The sequence below is a fragment of the Chiloscyllium plagiosum genome, chromosome 5 (genome assembly GCF_004010195.1).
Source record: "Chiloscyllium plagiosum isolate BGI_BamShark_2017 chromosome 5, ASM401019v2, whole genome shotgun sequence".
Taxonomy (NCBI): Eukaryota; Metazoa; Chordata; class Chondrichthyes; order Orectolobiformes; family Hemiscylliidae; genus Chiloscyllium; species Chiloscyllium plagiosum.
In genome coordinates, this window is record NC_057714.1 from 91,601,126 (window position 1) to 91,625,960 (window position 24,835).

At 39.6% G+C, this 24,835-nt stretch overlaps 1 protein-coding gene across 2 annotated transcripts in view; it reads left to right on the plus strand.

Moving 5' to 3' along the window:
• The window catches only part of ccny (cyclin Y), a 234,405-nt gene that overhangs the window by 150,391 nt on the left and 59,179 nt on the right, over positions 1-24,835 (plus strand). Inside the window, exons 1-2 of one of the 2 annotated variants that reach the window (XM_043690644.1) lie at positions 2,425-2,507; positions 18,924-18,998. In XM_043690644.1, coding sequence (XP_043546579.1) covers positions 18,932-18,998 — 67 coding nt within the window. In that variant the 5' untranslated portion in view covers positions 2,425-2,507; positions 18,924-18,931. Of the gene's footprint in view, positions 1-2,424; positions 2,508-18,923; positions 18,999-24,835 lie in introns of those variants that run through there. The other variant, XM_043690643.1, reaches the window with a different exon arrangement.

Sequence of the window (24,835 nt, forward strand, 5' to 3'; positions counted from 1 at the left end):
TGTCATTCCTGCTAAGGTATTGCACCATTGAACTTTGGCCAGCTCCTCCCTCATAGCTCCATAGTTCCCTTTATTTATTGTCACTTCCGATTATACCTTCTCCCTCTCAAATTGCAGATTGAAGCTTATTGTATTTTGGTCACTACTTCCCAATGACTCCTTCACTTCGAGGTCCCTGATCAATTCTGGTTCGTTGCACAATACCAGATCCAGATTTGCCTTCTCCCTGGTAGGCTCCAGCACCAGCTGTTCTAAGAATCCATCTTGGAGGACTCCACATAGTCTCTTTCTTGAGGTCCACTACCATCCTGATTCTCCCAGTCTACCTGCATGTTGAAATCCCCCATAACAACTGTAGTAACATCTTTGCGACAGGCCTATTTCACCTCCTGATTCAACTTACATCCAACATCCAGACTACTGTTTAGGGGCCTGTAGATAACTCCCAAGAGGGTATTTTTACCCTTAGAATTCCTCAGCTCTATCCACACTGACTCTACATCCCCTGATTCTAGGTCCCCCCGCGCAAGCGACTGAATATCATCCCTTATCAACATGGTCACCCCACCCCCCTCTGCCCATCAGTCTGTCCTTACGAAAGCACGTCTAGCCTTGAATATTCATTTCCCAAGCCCTGTCCACTTGAAACCACGTCTCAGATATCCCCACAATATTGTATCTGCCAATTTCCAAAAGAACCTCAAGCTCATCCATCTTATTTCTAATGCTTTGTGCATTCATATATAGTATTTTAAATTTTTTACTGCCCTCACCCTTCCCATCAACTCCTATTTCACTCAGCCTTACAGCATGATCCCTTTTTGAGTTTTCTGCCTCATTGATACAGTTGTCTTTCTTGACTTCCCTTGTTCTAACTTTCCCTTCAATTTCCACAAAACATACCCCAGTGATCCAAAAATTTAAATCCTTGCTTCCTGCACCAGTTCCCCTGCCACATGTTCAAGTCCATTATCTCCCTGTTTCTGGCCTCACCAGCCCGAGGAACTGGAAGCAAACCGGAGATAACCACCTTGGACGTCCTGCTTTTCAGCCTTCTTCCTAGTTCTCCAAAGTCCCGCTGTAGTTTGTTCTTCCTCTTCTTCCCGACATCATCTGTGCTGACATGTACCATCACCTCTGGCTCTTCACCTTCGTCCTTGAGGATTTCCTGCACTCTGTCTGTGATGTCTTTAACCCTGGCACCAGGAAGGCAACACACCATCCTTAAGTCCCACCTGCTGCCACAAAAGACCCGGTCAGTTCCTCTCACTATTGTCTATATTCAGCAGAAGTAGGAGACAATTACCTGCAAAGAACTGTGGTACTTACATTTGGAGTTTCTCCTCATAACTGAACATTTTATGCTGCATGTAAGTCAGCACATGAGGGACAAGCAGGCAATACAGCCTATGTTGTCAAGAAGATATATAGGAGCTTATGATGTATCCACACTGCAAACTGCATCTGGCAAATGACAAACAGAAATTGGTCCTCTGTTCATGGGATATAGGCATTGCTGGCTAGATTGGCATTTGTGGTCCTTGAGAAGGTGACCGCCCTTTTCCTTAATGAACTGTCCGAGATTTGAACCCAATGATGATAAAGCAACTGCAGTTCATTTTCTTGTCAGGATGATGTGTGACTAGGGGTGGTGATGTTCCCATGTACTTCCCACTCTTGTCCTTCCATGCAGGAAGGGTTATGGGTTTGGAAGTTTCAAGCAAAGGAGGCTTGGCGAGTTGCTGCAGTGCACAGGAATTTGGGGGAGGGGGTAGTGAACGTTTAAGTTGGTTGATGGTGTGTGTCTGTCAATCTGGATGCTTTGTCCTGGACAGTATCAAGCTGCTTTAAATGTTATTGGAGAACTCGAGGCATGTGGTAATTCCTGACACTCCTAACTTGTACTTTTTGATGGTGGACAGACCTTAGATAGTGAGGAGGACGGTTATTTCTAACCAGACGTTTTAGCTTCTAATCAAAGCTGACCTCCAAGATGATGATGCTGATGAAGTCAGCAATGGTAATCCAACTGAGTTCTTTGAGTAGGTATTGTCTCTATTTCAGCTGAGAGTTTTCTCGAATTGGCTCTCATTGTAGATTTTAATGTTTTACAATTTATTATCAGTTGGCTGCAATTCTTTAAATAGCCTTAAAACTGAGATGTTGTATGAATTGACAGCAAAATTGCAAGCTTATTATTACCATTTGTGAGGCCTTTTGCCATTTACTAAAAATGCTGTGAAAATTTGGTCAATATTTTATGCATTATTAAAGTATGGTCAGATGCATTCTGACAAAAGAACGGCACTGTCTGGAAAGGATCTAGAGCACTTGTGAACTTTTAAGCAGCTGCATTTTTATCAACTCTTTCGACCTAATGGAAATTGGTAACAAACGAAAACATTTTTTATCTATTTTTCTACAGTTTATGAAGCTTACACCTTAACCAACACAGAACAATTTAATCTGACAGCCAGATTTAGTAATCATTTACCAAATCTGTTGTTGTAAGTATATAACATGAGACATCTTTTGGTGCATTTGATGTTATAGTTGCTAGGAAACTTGTATGATGATTCCAGTCTAATTCATGTTAATTTGTAAGCAGTACCTTTTCAATGCAAATTATTTGTTTTGAATTTAATAGTCCAATGCATGTGTTGAGCTTTGAGCCATCAATGGATGTAAGTTTGAAACAGCTGTAGACTTAATCAATTTTTGTAATCAAAATCTAATAATTAATTTTGTGCAAAAGTGTGTTTTTTTAGAAAAACATCCAGTTAGAAAGCTTGGAATTAAGAATTTTCTGAAGTGATAAACCAGATTTGTGTTGTATTAAGGTGTTCTAATTATCTAATACAGTGGCACAGCAGCACGGTGGCTCAGTGGTTAGCACTGCTGCCTCACAGCACCAGGGTCCCAGGTTTGATTCCAGCCTTGGATGACTGTCTATGTGGAGTTTGCACATTCTCCCTGTGTCTGCCTGGGTTTCCTCCAGATGCTCCGGTTTCCTCCCACAGTCCAAAGATGTGCAGTTCGGGTGAATTGGCTATGCTAAATTGCCCATAGTGTCAGGTGCATTCATCAGAGGGAAATGGGTCTGGGTGGGTTACTCTTTGGAGGGTCGGTGTGGACTTGTTGGCCGAAGGGCCTGTTTCCACACTGTAGGTAATCTAATCTAATTTTTAACTGAGCTGCATAAAAGCAGTAATTTTTATTCAGTTTATGAGTGAATCTAAACTGAAACTTTGATTTTTTTTTAAGCAGAACTGAATATCTGGTGTGTTATTGATAATTGTTATTTGTTCCCCATGCTTCTCATAATGAGGATGAAATTTCCTCGGCATCTCTCATTTTGTTACCATATGAACATGTACAAGCATGAATTAGAAGCAGAAACTGGGCCACTGGACTACCTCCACTCCGACTCTACTGTGCCTTTCAAAAGCTGATTGGGGGCAGATGTTCGCAGGTAAAGGGTCAGCTGGAAAATGGGAAGCCTTCAAAAGTGAGATAACGAGAGTCCAGAGACAGTATATTCCTGTTATGGTGAAAGGAAAGCATATGTCAGGTATAGACCAGAGAGATTAAGTGAATCCTTAGAAGAGTATAAAGGCAGTATAAGTATACTTAAGAGGGAAATCAGGAGGGCAAAAAGGGGACATGAAATAGCTTTGGCAAATAAGGTTAAGGAATTTTATAAATACTTAAGGACAAGAGTGACTAGGGAGAGAATAAGGCCCCTCAAAAATCAGCAAGGCAGCCTATGTGCAGAGCCACAAGAGATACTCAACAAGTATTTTGCATCAGTGGTTCGCTGTGGAAAAGGACATGGAAGATATAGAATTTGGGGAAATAGATGGTGACAGCTGGAAAAATGTCCAAATTACTGGGATCTTGATCAGATGGGCCAATGGGCTGAGAAGTGGCAGATGGAGTTTAATTTAGATAAATGTGAGATGCTGCATTTTGGGAAAGCAAATCTTAGCAGGACTTATACACTTAATGGTAAGGTCCTGGGAAGTGTTGCTGAACAAAGAGACCTTGGAGTGCAGGTTCATAGCTCCTTGAAAGTGGAGTCGCAGGTAGATAGGATAGTGAAGAAGGTGTTTGGTATGCTTTCCTTTATTGGTCAGCGTATTGAGTACTGGAGTTGGGAGGTCATGTTGCAGCTGTACAAAACGTTGGTTAGACCACTTTTGGCATATTGCTTGCAATTCTGGTCGGTTTCCAATTGGAAGGGTATTGTGAAACTTGAAAGGGTTCAGAAAAGATTTACAAGGACGTTGCCAGGGTTGGAGGAGTTGAGCTATAGGGAGAGGTTGAACAGGCTGGGGCTGTTTTCCTTGGAGCGTCGGAGGCTGAGGGTGACCTTATAGAGCTTTATAAAATCATGAGGAGGATGGATAGGATAAATAGACAAAGTCTCTTCCTTGGCATGGGGAAATCCAAAGCGAGAGGGCATAGGTTTAGGGTGAGAGGGGCAAGATATAAAAGAGACCTGAGGGGCAATTTTTTCACGCAGAGGGTGGTACATGTATGGAATGAGCTGCCCGAGGAAGTGATAGAGGCTAGTACGATTGCAACATTTAAAAGGCATCTGGATCGGTATATGAATAAGAAAGGTTTAGAGGGATATGGGCTGGGTGCTGGCAGGTGGGACTGGATTGGGATGGGATATCTGGTAGGCATGGACGAGTTGGACTGAATGGTCTGTTTCCATGCTGTACATCTCTATGACTCTGTGACTCTACAGAGGAGGAGTTGCTGGATGTCTTGAAATGCATAAAAGTGGATAAATCCCCAGGACCTGATCAGGTGTGCTCTAGAGATCTGTGGGAAGCTTGGGAAGTGATTGCTGGGCCCCTTGCTGAGATATTTGTTTCATCGATAGTCACAGGTGAGGTGCTGGAAGTCTGGAGGTTGGCTAACATGGTGCCACTAAGAAAGATGGTAAGGAAAAACCAGGGAACTATAGTCGGGAATCATGAGGGACATGGTTAGAATAAATAGACAAGGTCTTTTTCCTGCAGTGGGGGAGTTCAGAACTAGAGGGCACAGGTTTACGGTGAGAGAGGAAAGATATAAAAGGGACCTAAGGGCAACTTTCTCACACAGAGGGTGGTGCGCATATGGATTGAGCTGTCAGAGGAAGTGGTGGAGTTTGGGACAATTACAGCATTTAAAAGGCATCTGGATGGGTATTTAGAGGGATATGGGCCAAGTACAGGCAGATGGGACTCGATTGTGTTGGGAACTATGTGTGTGGACTGGTTGGATCGAAGGGACTGTTTCCATGCTGTATGCCTCAATCCTTTCTATTTCACCTTGTAAAGACCCCTCACCACCTTAAATGTTTCACTCAAGTTGCCTCTTACTCTTCTGAACTCCAGTGCATTCAAGCCTATCCTGCCCAATGTTCCTCACAAGATGATCATAATTGTGAAAGTTTGTTCAATACTAAATTTTATATGTGTTAGGGTCAACATTTGCTGATAATATGATATGGGGTGGGAGAAATCTCAAGAAAACCCTGTATGCTTTTGCTTTATGAAAACGAGTTTCTGAGAACAGACCAGGAAAATACTTAATGTGAGTTGAGGATTTTGAGTGAAGTAAATGAAACTTTGTCAGTCTACTGTATGCTTTGGGTAGACTCACCACACAGAAGGCCAAGTCACTGGAGCGATTGATACTCTCTCAAGTTCTGCAGGGGTCATATTCGTGCTTCAGGATGGATCTCAATTCAAATGAGGAACTCGGCATGCGATGTAAAGTGAGGAACATAGTGAAGGGGTTACATAGAGCACTCAAAGCCATCTTTGTCAACTGTCTTCTCAAAATACCTGTCCAGCCATTATCTGTCTCTTACTCCCTTGCCTTTGTTGACCCATTGCACGTCACGTTGGTTCCTAGTGCCATTCTCAGATACTATTCTGTTCAAAAGTCATAAATAGCATCTCTCATGACTCCATGCCATTGCAACAACAATGAACAGCTGACTGCACCATCTTCAATTCTGGACTCAACAATCCTGTTTTATTCGGGGCTAAGTTTCAAGTTTTCAGCTCTGCTTCATTGCCAACCTGTCACTTCTGGTACATTTCCCACTTCTGCATCTGGCTTCCAGGCACTCGAGACAATACAGCCACTTTGTGCACACCTTCATTCTCCAAATATTGAGTTTTTCCAATTCTCTCTTTAGCAGCACTCAAAGCTGCACCTTACATAAAGTTTAGCTCATCAAGACTTTACAGCCTTCTGAAACATTCAATGTGTTGTTTCAGGTTCACTGTTTCTCCAGTAAGAAGTGATTTGTTACACTAGAGATCTTATAGTTGGATTTGAGTTTAGGTACATTCAGCACCATTAACAAAGCTGAACCCTGAACAATAATTAACTCATGGTGGAACTTGAAGAGTTTTAAACTAGTTTTCCATCTGCTATTTTGCTTATACTAATTACAATTGCTGGCCATTGTCTTTGGGCACCTTGTGCAATGGGATAGTCTAGTGCAATACTTTTTGGCAGCACCATGGCCTTTTAAAGAATTGGGAGCATAAATAAGGAAACAAATAAGAAGCATGATTTGATATTGTCTGCCTTCTTTAAGTGACCATGTGTTCCATGTAACTGTTTCCTATTCAGCTTCCTCAATAGTTCCGAATTCTGCAAAAGTTCAAATGTCCAAACTAAGTCTGAATAGTAGAGCAAGGCTTTGATTTCAAAGTAGGTTTTCATCAAAATGAGGAAAACATGTTCTGTAAGCATCGCATGGCTTTTGAGTGTGCAGTGCTCTAAGAGGATAACTCTGATTTTCATTGCTTATCCTCTTCTGGTACAGCAAAGAGCAATTCCTCTAAGTACGAAGAAAATCAAATGAAATATTGATAACCTGGCTTTGTACCAGATATTTTAAAGATTGCAATTCATTCAAAGTACAGTTTCTCCATTGTATGAAGTAGCTGCAATGTCTAGTTAGAAACCTGATTCAACTAGAGTTTGTTTTATTGGCGAATGGCACAGCTATCATAACTTTATGAACTGCAATATTTTTAAAAAGTCATAGTCAAAAATTAATATAATTTGACATTTGCGAAGTTTGAAATACGAGTTGCGGGTCTTACTCACTCCATAGCACTTCCATTTTGGAATTGGCTTGTCATTTTGCAAGGCTGCCTGAGTGTGTGAATACACAGTACATTGGTCATTTACTTGAATAATAAAGGCTGTTTGATTATTTTTCTTGAAGAAATGAATCGCTTACGTTTCCCCTCATGTCTTTTTAAATTCTCACACAGTGTCTTGATTTCAGCCATGAGAGGTGCTAGATGGCAAACTGTATTTCATTTAATAAAAATTATGGTCAAGAATGTGTTTCAAGTTTCTAACAGATTTGTTTCCAGTTGCCATTTAGTCCAAAGTATCCTTTTACAGTGCAATCAATTAAATTCTCAATTGATTGTTGAACTTCTTAATAATTTATCAGTCAATTTTATGAGAATGGTAAAATTGAAACTTCAAATTAGAACACATAAAAAGTGTTCATTTTGTTTCCAAGTACAAACTTTGTGGTTTTTATTTTAACTGTTTTAAACTATGTTCTAACTGGTTTAAAACATTTGGATTGGAAGCTGTGTGCCGACACTGTAATGACTTATTGAGTTAGCGCATTTGAGTCATCACAAAAGTTAAAGATTTTATAAAGTATTTAACATTCCCAATTTTGCCTGACTTTCAGACCCAACTTGATAGAAAGCATAGATCAGGTTTGTGATGAACAAGTATTACTATTGACTGCAACTGATCAGATTATAGTTGCATGTAAATAGTCAGCACGTGATATTACTAAGTAAAATAGTAATCCCGTTTTCAACTCCACTTCCATAAACAGAGACAAACCCTAGTTTAACATAGTTATGGACAGAGGAGGAAAACTGGGAGGATAGTTCAGTGGTCTTTATTCCCAGGTATTATCATTGAGATGATCTTTTGACTGTTCTGCTGACCAGTGCATTGCTTCAATCGTCTTTCTCAGGTTGCTTTCACTAGTTTGCGAAACACAAGATAACTGGTCAACTTATAAAACAGTTTCTTTCTTATCAGTTAATAATGAGTATACAACAACTGTTGCAGGCAAGATAAACTAGTTTCTTCAGGTTTACAGTGAATGTTTTGTGCTCTCTCTCTCTCGCTCTCGCATGCGCTCTGTCCTGCTGTCTCCTTCTCTCTCACTCCATAATGTGTTTCCATTGTCAAGCCAACAGTTGCGTTATAGTCAATCACGCAGTTGTTGGTAGGCAAAAAATCTCGGTCATTGGTCTATGGACCAGTGACTAGTTATCAATCACGTTTTGGTTGACAACAAAAACTACAACACCACCACCCCCCCCTCAAAAACGGGCCCCTGCCTTCCCACCAAAAACTTGTGCAACTCTGCCTGGTATAGGTGTAAAATTGCTGAAAATGTGTTGCTGGAAAAGCGCAGCAGGTCAGGCAGCATCCAAGGAGCAGGAGAATCGACGTTTCGGGCATGAGTCCTTCTTTAGGAAGGTGTAAAATTACTTACTTTTCAAAACTACAGCCATTCATTAAAACAGTGGATTTTAAAACAGCTCTTTCTCATTTCAGTTCCCAGTTTTTAAAAAAACACAATAAGAAGAAACTGTCATTACAGCATGGTACCCCACAGGAATCAAGACATTTGGGGCATTTCAACTTCCAAATCTCGTATAATTAGCACAGTACAGTGTCTGGAAACTTTCCGATCCATTGGTTTGGGACAGTGAAAGCAAGTCAGCAGCCTTAACATGGCAAGAGCCCAAGGGAATATCCTTTGATGTTAGATTAATGTCATACAAGATCTTCAGTAGCTGATGTCAGTGTTGCAAGTGATAAGCAAGCCCAAGGCCAGGGAGGCTTCTGCACTTCCTGTGCGGTGTTTGTTGTGGGGTAGGGCGAGGGTTTTGGGAGCACTCCTGCTCCATCTGGCTTACACAGAATTTCAAAAATACTGTAGCCTCATCTAGTCAATCCCTGCCCTCACCAGGCTTCCTTGTAAGGTTGATATGGGGCCGGCCTTCCACTGACTTGTCGTGAGTATTATCTCATGACACTGGTGAAATTACCCCCGGCTTTGGTGTCTACATTAGCCCTCAGTTTGAAGCACTGTCAATAAGAGTGTGATGTCACTGAGCAGGAAATGTTATCGATGCAAGCTGCTAAGTGGACTCGGCCATCATCGTAACCCATTCCCCACATCATTCCGAATGGATTTATATTGCTGTTAGGGCATTGATAACTCAAGGGCTATTTATATTTGTAAACATGAGTAATGGGACTCACTCTTGTTTCTCATTTGGATGATTGCTAGTATACCAAGTTAGCAACCCATAAATCTTGTAATTCAGCAGCAGCTTATGCCAAAGTGTTAGCCTTTCACATAGTTAATTATTTTGAAATACGCTGTTGATGGATAAGCAAATCTAATGGATCAAAATATCATAAATATCTGTGGAGAACCTCGACCAGTTGTAAGTGGCTTAGCCTTTATTGTTGCTGCCTTGATTCCACATCCTGATGCTCCACATTGTGTATTATTACTCCAGACCTTTATACATTTATAGTCATAGAGATGTACAGCACGGAAACAAACCCTTCGGTCCAACTTGTTCATGCTGACCAGATATCCCATCCCAATCTAGTCCCACCTGCCAGCACCTGGCCCATATCCCTCCAAACCCTTCCTATTCATATACCCATACAGATGCCTTTTAAATGTTGCAATTGTACCAGTCTCCACCACTTCCTCTGGCAGCTCATTCCATACATGTACCACCCTCTGCGTGAAAAAGTTGCCTCTTAGGTTTCTTTTATATCTTTCCCCTCTCACCCTAAACCTATGCCCTCTAGTTCTGGACTCCCCCACCCCAGGGAAAAGACTATGTCTATTTATCCTATCCACGCCCCTCCTAATTTTATAAACCTCTATAAAGCCACCCCTCAGCCTCCGAAGCTCCAGGGAAAACACCCTAGCCGACTTAACATCTCCCTATAGCTCAAATCCTCCAACCCTGGCAACGTCATAAAATTGAGATTTTTAAATATACATCTCAAAGGCAATCACACTTTTGAAGAACAAAGCTAGAATGCACAAGACTGCAATTCCTTAATATGTTAAAACAATGGACTAATAAGTTTTCATCAGAGTTTGAAGTTTAATTTTAATACATGATCCACAGTTTGCTTCTGGTTCTCTTTCTTTCTCCAACTCCAAGATTGCTGACTCTTGGAATTGCATCCTGTTTGAACAGCAATATGATTGGAAGTTATTACATTGAGATATTTTCCTCGTCCACACTATTATTCTATAAACACTCTTCCTAAGCCAGTCCTTTACCCTTCTATGACAGCATGAAAAATGAAGACCTCTTAATGTGACATACAAATTGTGTTAGATCATTTGTTTTTCTTTTGTGCAAAGACTAAAATATATTTTCAAGTAGCACAGAATAATTTGAATGCTGGCTGAGTTGCTATATCTGAGTTGGATTGGTGAGGAATTTTCATGTTTGTTGTCCCCCAATGGATATTGAGTTTTTAGACATCTGTTTATTTTCCTTGTTCGGGAGATCACATGCGTGCTGACCCACCTGAAAGCATGTTGTGTTGTGAAAGGCATCATAATTGTGTAGACCGGCTGGATGTATCGGGAGGTCTTGACCTGTTCATCATTGTTTATATATTTGCAATTGCCAGAAAAACATGTAATAAAACAGGTAATAAAATCTGCGAGGGAAATCACTGAAAGGAATATGATCCCCAGGGAATCCATCATCAGAATGAAGCTAATTCCTTACATGCTCCCATTTCTATAGTGTGTATGTTATGATGATTTGTGACATTACTGCTGAGGCCACTTGTAACATTTGGAGCTCAATCATAGCCTCAATGGAGATGAGACTACTTTAGGTGGTTTCCAAGTAGTATCTTTGCCCTGATTTCTGGCCTATCCATGGTACCAAAACTGTGTTAGGTGCCACCATACATTGTTGTTTCACTTCTTGTTAAAGTAGTACTTCTATCACCTGATGGTTGCGTAGTTGTGCAGCTCCACATTATAGAAAAATTGCGCTTTAGAAACAGCGCTTAAAGTATTGGCGATGTAATTGTGTTACAGCCAACGCATGTTTTAAATTTTGTGCTGCAGAAACAGTGTCTCCAATTCGATAATCGTGTTACAGCTAACTCACGACAAAGAAAGTAGAACAACCTGTACTACTCTTAAATATTAGTTATGTGTCAATACATGGTTGTAAGGCTGTTACCTTTTATTTAAATTAAGCAAACACACAAATCCATTAGAAAGCAGAAGAAATGAAAGTGAAGCATAAGAACAAAGGCCAGTTATTTCATGCTTTCTTTTGTGTAAATAGCCCCAGTCAGACAGCAGTGTCTATGTTCCATTTTTCTGACATTTGGCATGTTGGCTTTCCCACTTCATGGCAAGAATGTACTAATCTTGGAAACTTGCATGTTTTGGGTTATAAATGATGTGCAAAGTATTCTCTCAAGATGTCAAATATATCAAAAGTAGAGTTTATTTCTTCAAAGAGTACATATTCCTGAACACATGGCTCTTAAGTGAGCTAACCTGCTGATTGTAACTGTTATATCCAAGAATGTGTTAAATGCATCTTTTTTGCATATGATGTGAAGATTAAACAAATGCTTTTTAAATCCTGAAAATCTGAATTTGCACTGAAATCTGATTTGTAACTTGTGTGACAATGCATAATCTTAACAGCGTGAGGCAAGTGGCCGGTTTGAGACAATCTTCTATGACATGATTAACAGTAAAATTAATCAACTAAGTAGAAAGAAGCTGATCCACAGATAAACCCAGCAATGTCCCTGTAGTTTAGATGGCACTGAGCATTGGATTGCCTTGTGGCTTCTATGTTTATATTCACAACACGTTCATACAGCAGTAAATCCATGCAGTTCACAATTAATTGCTAATGGGATTTTGTTCGAAGGCAGCAATCATCCTTGATGCCTGAGTATTTGCTTTTGATCAAAAAGGAAGGTAGCCTTTGTCCCTGTTATGATTAGCAGTTATATTAGCCCAGATTTTGCAGTTGTAATGATGGTGAAATTGCCAATACTCACATTGACACATTTAATTCATGGAAACTTGACAGTTGGCAGATGTTCAAAATACAAAACTAATGAGGGCTTCTCCTTTTCACTGTAACATCATGGTCAAAAATCCTTTAAAATGTTGCATCTTAAAAGTTGTATTGAGGTTTTTAAGTGTACCAAGTCAGAAGTATTGTTGTACAACCTCTTTGGCTCTGGAAAACTAATTTCATGTTTGTGTAAGATCAGGTCTTATTCGTTATGAAAATTCAACTGTTTGTATTTATTAATGATATTTCAGTTTCTGATGTTTATGTCCCAATCTTTATTTCACTCTCTATGAAATTAATTAAACGTGAAAAATGATCATTGTATTTCATTTCCTGTCTGAGAGTTCTTTAGTCTGACTGGTGGTTTATTTCTCTTGATAAGATCACCATTGTTGAATGCTTTAAGATCTTCTTGAATGGGTGCTAGATTAAAATTAATATCAGGGAAAGGAAAATCAATGTCCAAGGCATCACTAGATCTTTCAGTGAGATCGGTTAGCTGATGAGTACAAAATCCAGACTATTCTTTTATTCCCCCTTCAATCTCTTCAAAGGTTGCTGATTCCTCCTACCCATCTCATGATCCAAATTGCGATTCTTATGGTTCTCCAAGTTTCAACATTGAGTGTTGATTGGTTTATTGAACAACAAAGAAGAGTTGGTAAAAAGGGTTTAAATTCTGTCTTCCCCTAACCTTTGCAGATCTGCACTTTGAGGTTTTGGAAACAATTCCGAATGGGAGCCATTGCGAATTTTCCCAAGACTCCCTCATGTCAGGATTCTGAGGCCAGTTGTAGAATCCTTATCATTGGATAGGTGAAGATTTGCTAACAGAAATAAATTACACAAATCAAATAAATACAATTATTAATTATGCCATAATAGATAGCACAGGATTTTCATGATAAGATTTTATCTTTTTACCTAAAATATTCTGCCAATATTGCACAATATTAATTTTAGACATTTCCATTTATGAAAACATCATTAGTGCATTATGTCAAATCAAAATCTTTTGACCACATTTTCGTAATAGGTATATAATTGCATGTTTAAAATTCATCTCAGAAAGTTGCTAATTATTAAGATAAAAATGGACATTGAAACTAAAATGAGATGAACTGAAATAACCACCTTCTGAACTGTGCCATGCTATGATGCTATGAAAAGCGGAGCTGACTGAGGTGCTTTTAAATGCAATACAGCCTGAAGATAATTTTAAAGTAAGTGAAATTTTATGAACTGTTAAGCTGTGATCATCAGTATCTTAAATAGACTTTGTCATGAAAAAAAATTTGTTTTTTCAAGTTGAATGAGCTTTTCAAGAACTGACGTTCTAGGCAAATTTAACTTTACTGTCTTGCTCGCCCCTAACAGGTCTAGATGGTTAGATCAACTTGTGTTCAGCTATCTATATTTGGTCTTTCAGTTTGTCTACAAACAATAATTCTATTTTCTGCATAGTTCTCTCTGCTTCTTCTCTGAATCCTCTCATCCATCATTCTTGTGCCAGGTTGACATTCCTTTCCCATTTCCTGCTGAGTTAATTTAACGATTTGTTTTTCTCCAACACTTTGTGCTCTTTAGTAACTTCACCATGGAAATTCTCTTTTATTTCAGTTTCCAGCCTGAATTGAGTTCGATTAGCTGAAGGCTGGAGTGCCACATTTTAATTACCAAATAATGCTTAACTGGTAAACAATGTCTCAAATACTGTACTGTATAATTTGCGAAAGGATGAGGTAAAAACCTGGGCTAAATGCCAAACCTTTTTCTGGGTCTTAGCTTTGCAAGTTTAGCAGTGCTTTCTGCCTTGCCATTCTGTTATGGATGCCTTGGTAAGCTGCTGTTATTACTAAACCCAATTGAACATGTTCCCTGAATGAAGTGGTTGTCCCATTGCCTGGCTTGTCCAATATCTACTTCTTTTTAGCCAAGCTGCCCATTGCTTTGGAATGAAGAGATATTCTAATAACAGAGTCAATTATTAACCTGTGTTCATTTTAGAGCTTTTCATGATCTTAGACTACATGGCTAGTGGACACAGATAGTGACATCAAAGATGGTTACTGCCATTTGTGTTTCTTGACAACTCAAAAATGATATTTTGCAGACATGTAAAGTTTTTGAAATGCAGTGATGATTATGATTTGGAATGAGATGGCAGTCAATGCATATGTGGCCTGTAGATGGAATAGCAACTGATCATCAATGTAGCAATGTCTAGATCTTGGTCATGTTTTTGGTCAATTTTCACAGAGCCAGGATTGCTAGTTCAAAATACTAAGACTTCAACTGAAGTAATGATCATATACAGGCTGGAATAAATCTCTAGAGGCTTCAGGTTGTCCTGAAGCATGCTAGCGATATTGCAATTGCCACTTAATATTACCGTATAATGACTTTACACTGGACGTCCTGAGATTTTGGATTCTCACACTAATTTTGACTGCTGCCCAGAGATGATTAATCATTTCATAATTTAAAGTGACAGGAGACCTTTCCATAATGTAAATGAGATCAGGGTTGCATCTTTTCTGAATTAAAGACTCATTTATTATTTTATTGGTTGCAGGGCTCAAAGTCCTGACTGAATCACTTGACTGAAAATCCTGCTATGTTTCCAAATTGTTCATGGAGGCTGCCCTTCTTTTCCTTTCTTGATTAACTGAGGCTGCAGAATGCAATTTCAAGAATAAAACAAAATCTTTCTAAAATATGTCAGTTTTCCAAGGGAACTGGTTTCCTACTAATTTTCTAAAAGCTAACCGTGATAAGGAATAGGGAAAACCAACCAGATTTCCCACTTGCAATTACTATTCAGTAATTTACAATAGTAGTTGGGACTCTTCATAGTTTTGCTATTAAATATTATTATTCTTTTGATCCAGTTGAAAGAGTATTAATACCTGAGGTCTTTCATCCAATAAAATATCTCCTCTGTCTTCTTTCTGTATCCCTTCATACTGTATTTGCATGGTTTTTAACCAGCTATTGCTGACCTGTTTGAATATTCGCTGTGCTCCATATTCATTTGCCACACTTGTTGACTTTTGCATAATGAAATATCTTGTCAGGTAACCTCACCTGGTGTCCACACCATTGAAGACTTTTTCCTTTGCTCTTCCTACTCTCTCCTGTGTTCCACTGGCTGAAAAACTCTGAACATCTCTATTTTCTTTCAGCTGTGCTGTACAGTCATGGATCTGAAAAGTTAACTCTGTTTCTACTCTGCGATGCTACCTGGCCTGTTGTTTTTCCAATTTTGTTTTGGTTCTTATTTAAGATTTCCAGCATCTGCAGTAATCTGATTTTATTTTCCTCATCAAATATAGTCCCCTCGTTTGTACTTTGTATCATGACGTTTGATAAAGTGTATTTGGCAGTATAAATGGTCCAGCAAATATTTTGTTTAAATTCATAATTGGGATTGTTTGTACTAAAAACAATTCCATATTTATAAAACACACAATTTCATTGGTCTTGTACACCTGCAGTATCACTTTCAGGAAATCATGCCCTCAAATCTCTTTTTTGTGTTTTTCCATAATGTACGCAACACCATTCCTCATTTTTTTCTCCCATCTCACACTCAGTGATACTGTATTTCATGTATAATTGTCTATCCATTCCTCCAGCCTGCGTTTTCTCAAAATGTTTATTTTCTACTTTCTCTTGAGTAACTTGCTCCTTTAATGTCATCATTGCGATGGTCTCATCACATGAATGAAATGTTTAAAAAAGTTGAAGTCATACCCTAACGCTCTTTCTTAATCACCCATTAATTTGCTCACAGTGCTGTTCCATTCTTATTTGCATTCACTTCACTTTAAAATCAGGGGAAAGAAGTCTTAAATGAGTTTGAAGTAGGTATCCTCCATTTAAAGAAAATATATATTGCTCAGAAAGCATATGGTACATACTGAGTAACTAATGTTTAAAATGTGGAGATTATTCCATATGATAAAATTATTTCTACATGTCACTAGCAGCATAAACAACATATTTGTGAAGATGAGCTGTAACCGTAGCAACTCCCTTGTCAAGTCAGAACATCAGCGGTACACATCAGATTCCTTGCTTATGTTGAATAATAGTATAAAAATTATAAGGTAAACAAAATAGAGACAAATGTCTTTACAATCTCACGTTGTGATGGAGTCCTTTTTAACAGTAAGTGATAACGTCACAAGTAATACCATGACCAGTGTGAAACTGAAGCACGCTTCAAGTTCTGAGACAATTCTGCATTTTGCAACTTTGTGATTGCCAACACATTTTATTTGCTTTGTTTTTAGCTACATTCTATTTGACTGAAACAGCATTTAATTTTTGGAAGGGATGGGCAGATGTATTTAAGTGGCTGATAAATGGGGCTGAGTTGTAAGGAAAGGTTGTGGGGGGGGGGAAAGAAATCTAACTTCTTAAAACGAGGTGGATGAAAGTGAACTATTTCTGAGGTGGGAATAAAGAAAGGAAGGATAATCCTGTGGTTCTATAGTGACTCTTGCACATTCAGCATGTTTCAAAAGAAAATTGCAACACATGCAGTATTTCTGTTGTGTAGGCAAGTGCAGCAGTTGATTTATGCACTATAAGATGGCACAAATAACAATGAACTGAGATAATTCATTATCAAATAATTCATTATTGGTCTTGCTGGTTGAGTGATACGTATTGGTCAAAGATTCCTTGCTCATCGCCACATTTGGGGGATTATCCATTTGAGGGATCAAATGTGTCCTTGATTTTATATATCATCTGAAAGCTGGTATTTCTGACAATACTATGATTCCTCACTACTGCACTCAGGAAAGATTTGTGCTCATGCTCAAGTCCTGGAGACCTTGAGATCATGATCATCTAATAAAACCAAAATACTGTTTTGCATTAAATTGCAGTTTTAGTATGAGAAATAAAGGATAAAGCTAATAAAGAGCATATTTACGACTGACATTGAGTAGTAAATATTGAAGGTTGATTCTTAGAGAAGATCTTTAAAGAGAGTCTTAGTGGTGAGAGCTTGGGAGTCCTTGAAGGTTACACGTGAAGGGGTTAAGGTAATCTTCTCTGATAGAATGATCTCGATCCCACTAAATGATCTTCTGCACCTGTGCTTTTATGACCATGTCAGGTCAGCTGGTAACTTCTATAACTCAGCTTGAGATGTCACCATGTCATCATCTTCACTTACAAAATACACATTCAGTGAATGCATGTGAAACATTCTCTGTTTATTCAGGAAAAGCACACTTGACTCTCTGAGTTTGGAATGCTGCGATAATCACTTGTTGTAACAGTGACCCTGCTGCTGAAATGTGCCAGGTTTTGAATAACTCTGTAAGTCACATGCAAAAAATAATTGGTTTGAAATCAGGCCATCACTTTATCAATTAACTTCCAACCTATCCACTTGATTTTCACTTTATTTAACTGGCACAGATGGCTTATAAATCATTTACGATTGTTGTTTGTGTGATTTGGCCTGGCTTCTATTGATAGCAAATGGAATATTTACTATCAATTAAATCAGAAAAGAAAATATACATCACAATTAGTTATGAATTTTGTTTCCTTTTATGTGACTTACGTTTGTGAAGAATGGTGTTCCAGTGACCTATTTGTGTAGGTCTTCAGATAGGCACTTGTTCAGTCATTGTGCACCTCAACTTGTCTTGCCTCTGTGGACATTGAAGTGGACAGTGATCACTAAGTTTAGTTGGTAGCTGTGAATTTGTTAGCCCATTGTTTTGTTAGTCTGGAACTGCCAGTTTGCATGTCTTACTCACTGTATCAGTAAGGAGAATGGGAAGCTTTTTTTTTCCCAATCAGTAGTGATTTCTCTTGTGAACTCTATATGCTGTATTTCAAATAAAAGTTTACGATTAGACTTCTTGCACAGAAAGTGCATTTCCATGGATTTCTTATCCATGTATCCCATCATGCAATAGCATTGAGTAAAATATTCTTGCATCATTATGTTGACCTGGTATGCATTGTCTGAGTGGATTGTGGAAGTAGAAGTTACTTCCAAAAGACAATTGCATATTTCTTTCATTCATTCACAGAATGAAGGTGTCACGGACTAGCCCAGCATTTATTGTCCATCCCCAATTGCCCAGAAGTCAGTCAAAGAAAGAAAACCAGGGTTCTGGAAAGCCTGGGGCAGTGGGGCTTGATACAGCTGCACAGGCCTCCAGCCTCCAGTGTTGTTGGATTATGTCCTGGTTTATTCTGAGGGCAGGAGATGGATGAGTGGCAATGTGATCATGGGAAATGAAGATGGCAAACTCAGGATGTGACTTAGATAGAGAATTCAAAGAGCTTGATCCAGCACCTGTAAAGTAGTGATGATACATGCTGGAGTTATGGGACGAGAGCATCTCTTGCTCTGTTGGTCGATGTGATGGAGGTAACCAGTTTGTGAATTGCTGTTAAAAGAGCTTTGATATGCCGCAGAACATCCTGTAGATTTTATGCTCAGCTGTCATGGTGGATGACTTGAGCAAATGGTAGTTCATCTTTTTGTTGGTCTGAAACTGCCAGTTGGCTGCATATTTTACTCACTGTATCTGTAAGGAGGGTGGGAAGCTGTCTATTCCCTTTCAGTGGTGATTTCTCTGTATACTGTATTTTCAATAAAGGTCTACTATTAGACTTGGATGAGGTGCTGATTTTGCTACTATGTTGCCTGAATAGTAAATATTTTATTTTTTTCAATTCTTTCCTTAGATTTAAACATGGAATTTAACCCTTCGGATCACCCTCGTGCTAGTACCATGTTCTTGAGCAAATCTCAGACAGACGGTGAGTAATCAAAAATGCATAATATCGAGCATGGTCCATTATTGGTAGGAAGTTTTGCCTGAATTTTACCTTGCTATACAATTATAAGAAATAGAAGTCATAAAACAACCTAACCATCAGTTTAACCTTTAAACTTCCATTATGTTGGCTTGCAACTGTCTTGCATTTTTGGTATTTCTACCCTGTCAACCCCAATAGAATATCGTCACATGACCAGAACTGCAAAGATGCAAACCCAGAGATGACTTGGCCACATCTTTTACACTATAAATGTTGCAGAAAAGTGCTGAGAGTTGGTTGCAACAAAACACAACTGTCTTTTTGATGAAACATTAAATCAAGTCTGTTTTTGCATGCTCATGCATATGTAAAAGTTCCAGGGCACATTTTGAAGAAGGGGAGTTTGTCCTGGTGTGGTGGACATCACATTTCCTTAAACAATATCTTAAAACAGGTTCTCTTGTTATTTAATAATTTGATGTTGTTTTGAAAATGAGCCACTGCATAAAGAGCTTTTAAAAAACAATCCAATGTTTTGAAATGTTTTCAGAAGTGTGATAATGTGCTATATCAATACGAGAGCCTTTATTGTTCACAAATCACATGATTGTTGGGTTGTATTGTCGGGCCTTTTTCAGGTTTCAGATGTGAAGGTGCTCGGTTGTAATTCTGTTCCTCATCCATCAGCCATGACATTTAATTAAGATGCATTTTCGCAATTAGCAAAGCCTCTTCTGAATGAGCGTTTGAATAATTCAAAAGAATAGGTGCCTGACTGCAATGTGTCTCATGTCTCCGTCTTTTAATAGGTAATTTGGTGTTTATAAGATGCTTAACAGAATGCAGCAGGAATTTTTAATTGGAAAATTGGTTCAGGATACTGTGCGGCTTTAGTTTACCACCCATACAGAGAAGGGATCTATATTGTACTGTGCCACATTGTTATTATAAGCATCAGGCAGACTGAAGGCTAAAGACCAACAATGACTTGTTAGCAAAGTTCACTTCACTACCAGTGCTCTATTTATGATCACCAGAATGGAAGCCATTCAGTCTTAGGGTAAGCTTTCAATGATTTGTATTGCTTGTTTTCTTCTTGAACAATCAAAAACCTGATGGTGGTACATTTCCTGGAAGAAATTTCAGTTCCTTGATTTTGCCCACTGCCAGCCAGTTAGAGAAATGATGGTTGTTAAAAATGCTAGAAAGTGTGTTTAGACTTGATTTTTCTGTGCTAGGAATGAGGGATATACATATAGAGACTTCCGCTTTTGGATTCTTTGCATCTTTGAGGAAAGAATAATAAACAAATTTGACAGTTAACTTTTTAATTACATTCCTGATAAGTGCAGCTTTAAATGAGAAAACATGAGGCGAATCTGATTTTTCTGTTAGGACCGATGTAAAAACTGTACTTGGTTTTCCTGGCAGAAAAAGCATTACACCCTGGAGACTGAAGTACTGTACGTTCCTAAATGCCTGAATTCATAGACAAACTAACTATTAAAATGAATAAATCTAAACTGTGACAGGAGTGTGCTACCACTTTGTAGGCTGCTTGCTGCCTCTCCAGCTCATCACTCCTCCCACTCCCTAGGCTGCCTCCTTCCCACTTCTGCTGCTTGCCATTTCCCTCTTCTGAACTCTGTGTGAGCCAAGTCAGAAGCAAAATGGAAGCAAATGGGTCATGTAACACTGCAACGTGCGCAAAACCCGTGGGAGTTCTTTAGCTACCGTTGACAAAAAAAAACTTGGTAGTTCTTCCCCAGCATGTGATACAATAAATACAATAACTTCAGCTCCAAGGTAGACATTGTTTACCTTCCATGATTTTTTCACTTTTCAGATTTTTTTTAAATTTTAAACCTGTACTTTATTCATATCATATCTTCATATACATAGTGCCCAAAGCAGTTTGGTTCTGTAAAGTAGCATTTGAAGAAACAAACAAACATCGGAGTTTGAGTCTACTTACTTTATGCTAACTTTCGTTAGCCCAGCATTGCAGAGACCTGCAAGACAGAGTCTCACACCTTTTTCTCCAAGGCTGTCTGTTTCACTATGTCCAGAAGTAAGGGTAAAGACAATGCAAAAGCCAGAACTACACTATGGTAAATAACAATCTTTACGATCCTTGCTTTACCCACTCATGCGAGAGAATTATTAGCTTAAATCTATTTCAGCCAATTTCTACAAACACTTGTGGTGAAGTCTGATTTTAGACTAATTAGTGAGGGGGAGGGTTCAATTGAAGCTAAGTATGGTCATGGTTTTGGAGATCGGTCATCTCAGTTCCAGAACATCTCTGCAGGAGTTGCTCAGGATAGCTTTCCTCGGACGAACTATCTTCGGCTGCTTCATCAATGACCTTCCCTCCATCATAAGGTCAGAAGTGGGGATGTCCACTTATGATTGTACAATGTGTAACACCACTCAACTCCTCAGATAGAGAAGTGGTCCAAGTCCAAATGCAACAAGATCTTGACAATATCTCAGTTTGGGCTAACAAGTGGCAAAGACAGTATTACAGTGGCAGAAAGGACTTTTGTGGAGTTGTCTGTTGAGGTAGTTTGGGCTGAAGTTAGAAACAGGAAAGGAGAGGTCACCCAGTTGGGGGTTTTCTATAGGCCTCAGAATTATTCCAGAGATGTAGAGGAAAGTGTAGCAAACATAATTCTGGATAGGAGTGTCATTAACAGGGTAGTTATGGGGTCTTTAACTTTCCAAATATTGACTGGGAATACTATATTCAAGTACTTTAGATGGGTCATTTTTTGTCCAATGCGTGCAGGAGGGTTTCCTGACACAGTAATGCAGACAGGCCAACAAGGGGTGAGGCCCCATTAGATTTAGTATTGGGTAATGAACCCGGCCAGGTGTTAGATTTAGAGGTAGGTGAGCACTTTGGTGACAGTGACCACAATTCGGATATGTTTACTTTAGCGATGGAAAGGGATAGGTATATACTGCAGGACAAGATTTATAGCTCAGGGCTAGGCAATTACGATGCGATTAGGCAAGATTTAGGTTGCATAGGATGGGGAAGGAAACTGCAGGGGATGGGCACAATTGAAATGTGGAGCTTAAACAAAGAATGGCTTTGTGCGTGGGAAATTATGTCTCTCAAACTTGATTGAGTTTTTTGAAGAAGTAACAAAGAGGATTGATGAGAGCAGAGTGGTAGATGTGATCTATATGGACTTCAGTAAGGCGTTTGACAAGATTCCCCATGGGAGACTGATTAGCAAGGTTAGATCTCACGGAATACAGGGAGAACTAGCCATCTGGATACAGAACTGATTCAAAGGTAGAAGACAGAGGGTGGTGGTGGAGGGTTGTTTTTCAGACTGGAGGCCTGTGACCAGTAGAGTGCCACAAGGATCGGTGCTGGGCCCTCTATTTTTTGTCATTTACATAAATGATTTGGATGTTAGCATAAGAGATACAGTTAGTAAGTTTGCAGATGACACCAAAATTGGAGGTGTAGTGGACAACAAAGAGGGTTACCTCAGATTACAACAGGATCTTGACCAGATGGGCCAATGGGCTGAGAAGTGGCAGATGGAGTTTAATTCGGATAAATGCGAGGTGCTGCATTTTGGGAAAGCAAATCTTAGCAGGACTTATACACTTAATGGTAAGATCCTAGGGAGTGTTGCTGAACAAAGAGACCTTGGAGCGCAGGTTCATAGCTCCTTGAAAGTGGAGTCGCAGGTAGATAGGATAGTGAAGAAAGCGTTTGGTATGTTTTCCTTTATTGGTCAGAGTATTGAGTACAGGAGTTGGGAGGTCATGTTGCGGCTGTACAGGACATTGGTTAGGCCATTGTTTGAAAATGCGTACAATTCTGGTCTCCTTCCTATCTGAAAGATGTTGTGAAACTTGAAAGGGTTCAGAAAAGATTTACAAGGATGTTGCCAGGGTTGGAGGATTTCAGCTATAGGGAGAGGCTGAACTGGCTGGGGCTGTTTTCCTTGGAGTGTCGGAGGCCGAGGGGTGACCTTATAGAGCAGGGGTGAGTAATTAATTCTTCCAAGGGGCCACATGGGAAACCTGAGTTGTTTTGGAGGGCCGAACCAACAATAAGTTGAACATAATTCTGCTCAGTATTAATTTTCTCCCATTGTAAAAAGTACTAAATTACATAATTTTGCACTGAAAAGAGTAAGGATATTCTGTTATAATCAAGATATGAAATTGTGGAGTAGGTCAAATATAGAAGAAATAAACAGTAAAAACAATAATTTCGGTATTTCATTTTATTTTTAACATGTTAATCTCACAAACCAATAATGAAAAGTTGTTTCATTATTGTTCAGTACTACAAACAACAGACAACTCTATACAAAAAGCAATAAGTGCTTTTGATGTTTTTCAGTTCATTTTACCTGTTTAGTGAGAAAAAGCCAGTCTGTTTTGGGCTTGAACAAGTACACTGAAATCTGGGTGAATATCTGAGGTGGATATGCGAAGGACAGCTGAGAGGTGATCATCAGTAATAGAGGATCTGTATTTGGATTTGTTGAACTTCATCACTGAGAATGTCTGTTCGCATATATAGGTAGATCCAAAGAGGACTAGAATCTCCTGAGTATGCCTCCTCATGCGTAGAAAGTTCTCCTCTTTGAGGGAAGAGTAAAAACCAAGCAGTGAGACTGACCTAAAGTACTCTGCCAGAAGTGTGTCAGACTGCAGGTCAATGAGTTCAAGCTGAACATCACTAGGTGCATTCTCCACATTGCATGTAAAAGGGGAAAAGATCATGTGCATTTCATTCTCAACCATTTTAAAGTTTTGAAATTGCCTTGAAAATTCACCATGCAGTGCTTCTAAGATGAGTACCTGTGGAGGTGATCAGCTGAAGGTGCAACTTCCTTCAGTGTTAGCAAGTGGGTGAGAATGTTGTCCTCCATTTGGCTTGAGAGAAGCTGCAACTTTCTCATAAAAGCCTTAACCAAGTTGTACATTTCATGCACAAAAAGGCCCTTGCACTGCATTATCACATTTAGTTCATTCATAAGTGCAGTCACATCAACAGCAAAGCCAAGGTCTGCAATCCAGTCTGCATCTGAAAGCTGTGGAATGCCATTCCCTTTCTTCACACAGAAATCTTGAATCTCTTCTCTCAGGTCCCATACACTTTTCAGCATTTTGCCCAGGCTGAGCCACCTGACAGCTGTGTGGCCTCCAGACCAAAGGGGTAGCCATGGGCACACGTATGGGCCCCAGCTATGCCTGTCTCTTTTTTGGCTACGTAGAACAGTTGATCTTCCGTAATTACACCGGCACCACTCCCCACCTCTTCCTCCGTTACATTGATGACTGCATCAGTGCCACCTCGTGCTCCCGTGAGGAGGTTGAGCAATTCATCAACTTCAACACATTCCACTCTGACCTTAAATTTACCTGGACCATCTCTGACACCTCCCTCCCCTTCCTGGACCTCTCCATCTCCATTAGTGACGACCGACTTGACACTGACATTTTTTACAAACCCACCGACTCCCACAGCTACCTGGATTACATCACTTCCCACCGTATCTCTTGCAAAAATGCCATTCCGTATTCCGAATTCCTCCGCCTCCGCCGTATCTGCTCCCAGGAGGACCAGTTCCACCACAGAACACACCAGATGGCCTCCTTCTTTAGAGACCGCAATTTCCCTTGCCACGTGGTTAAAGATGCCCTCCAACACATCTCGTCCACATCCCGCACCTCCGCCCTCAGACCCCACCCCTCCAACCGTAACAAGGACAGAATGCCCCTGGTGCTCACCTTCCACCCTACCATCCTTCGCATAAACCAAATTATCCGCCGACATTTCCGCCACCTCCAAA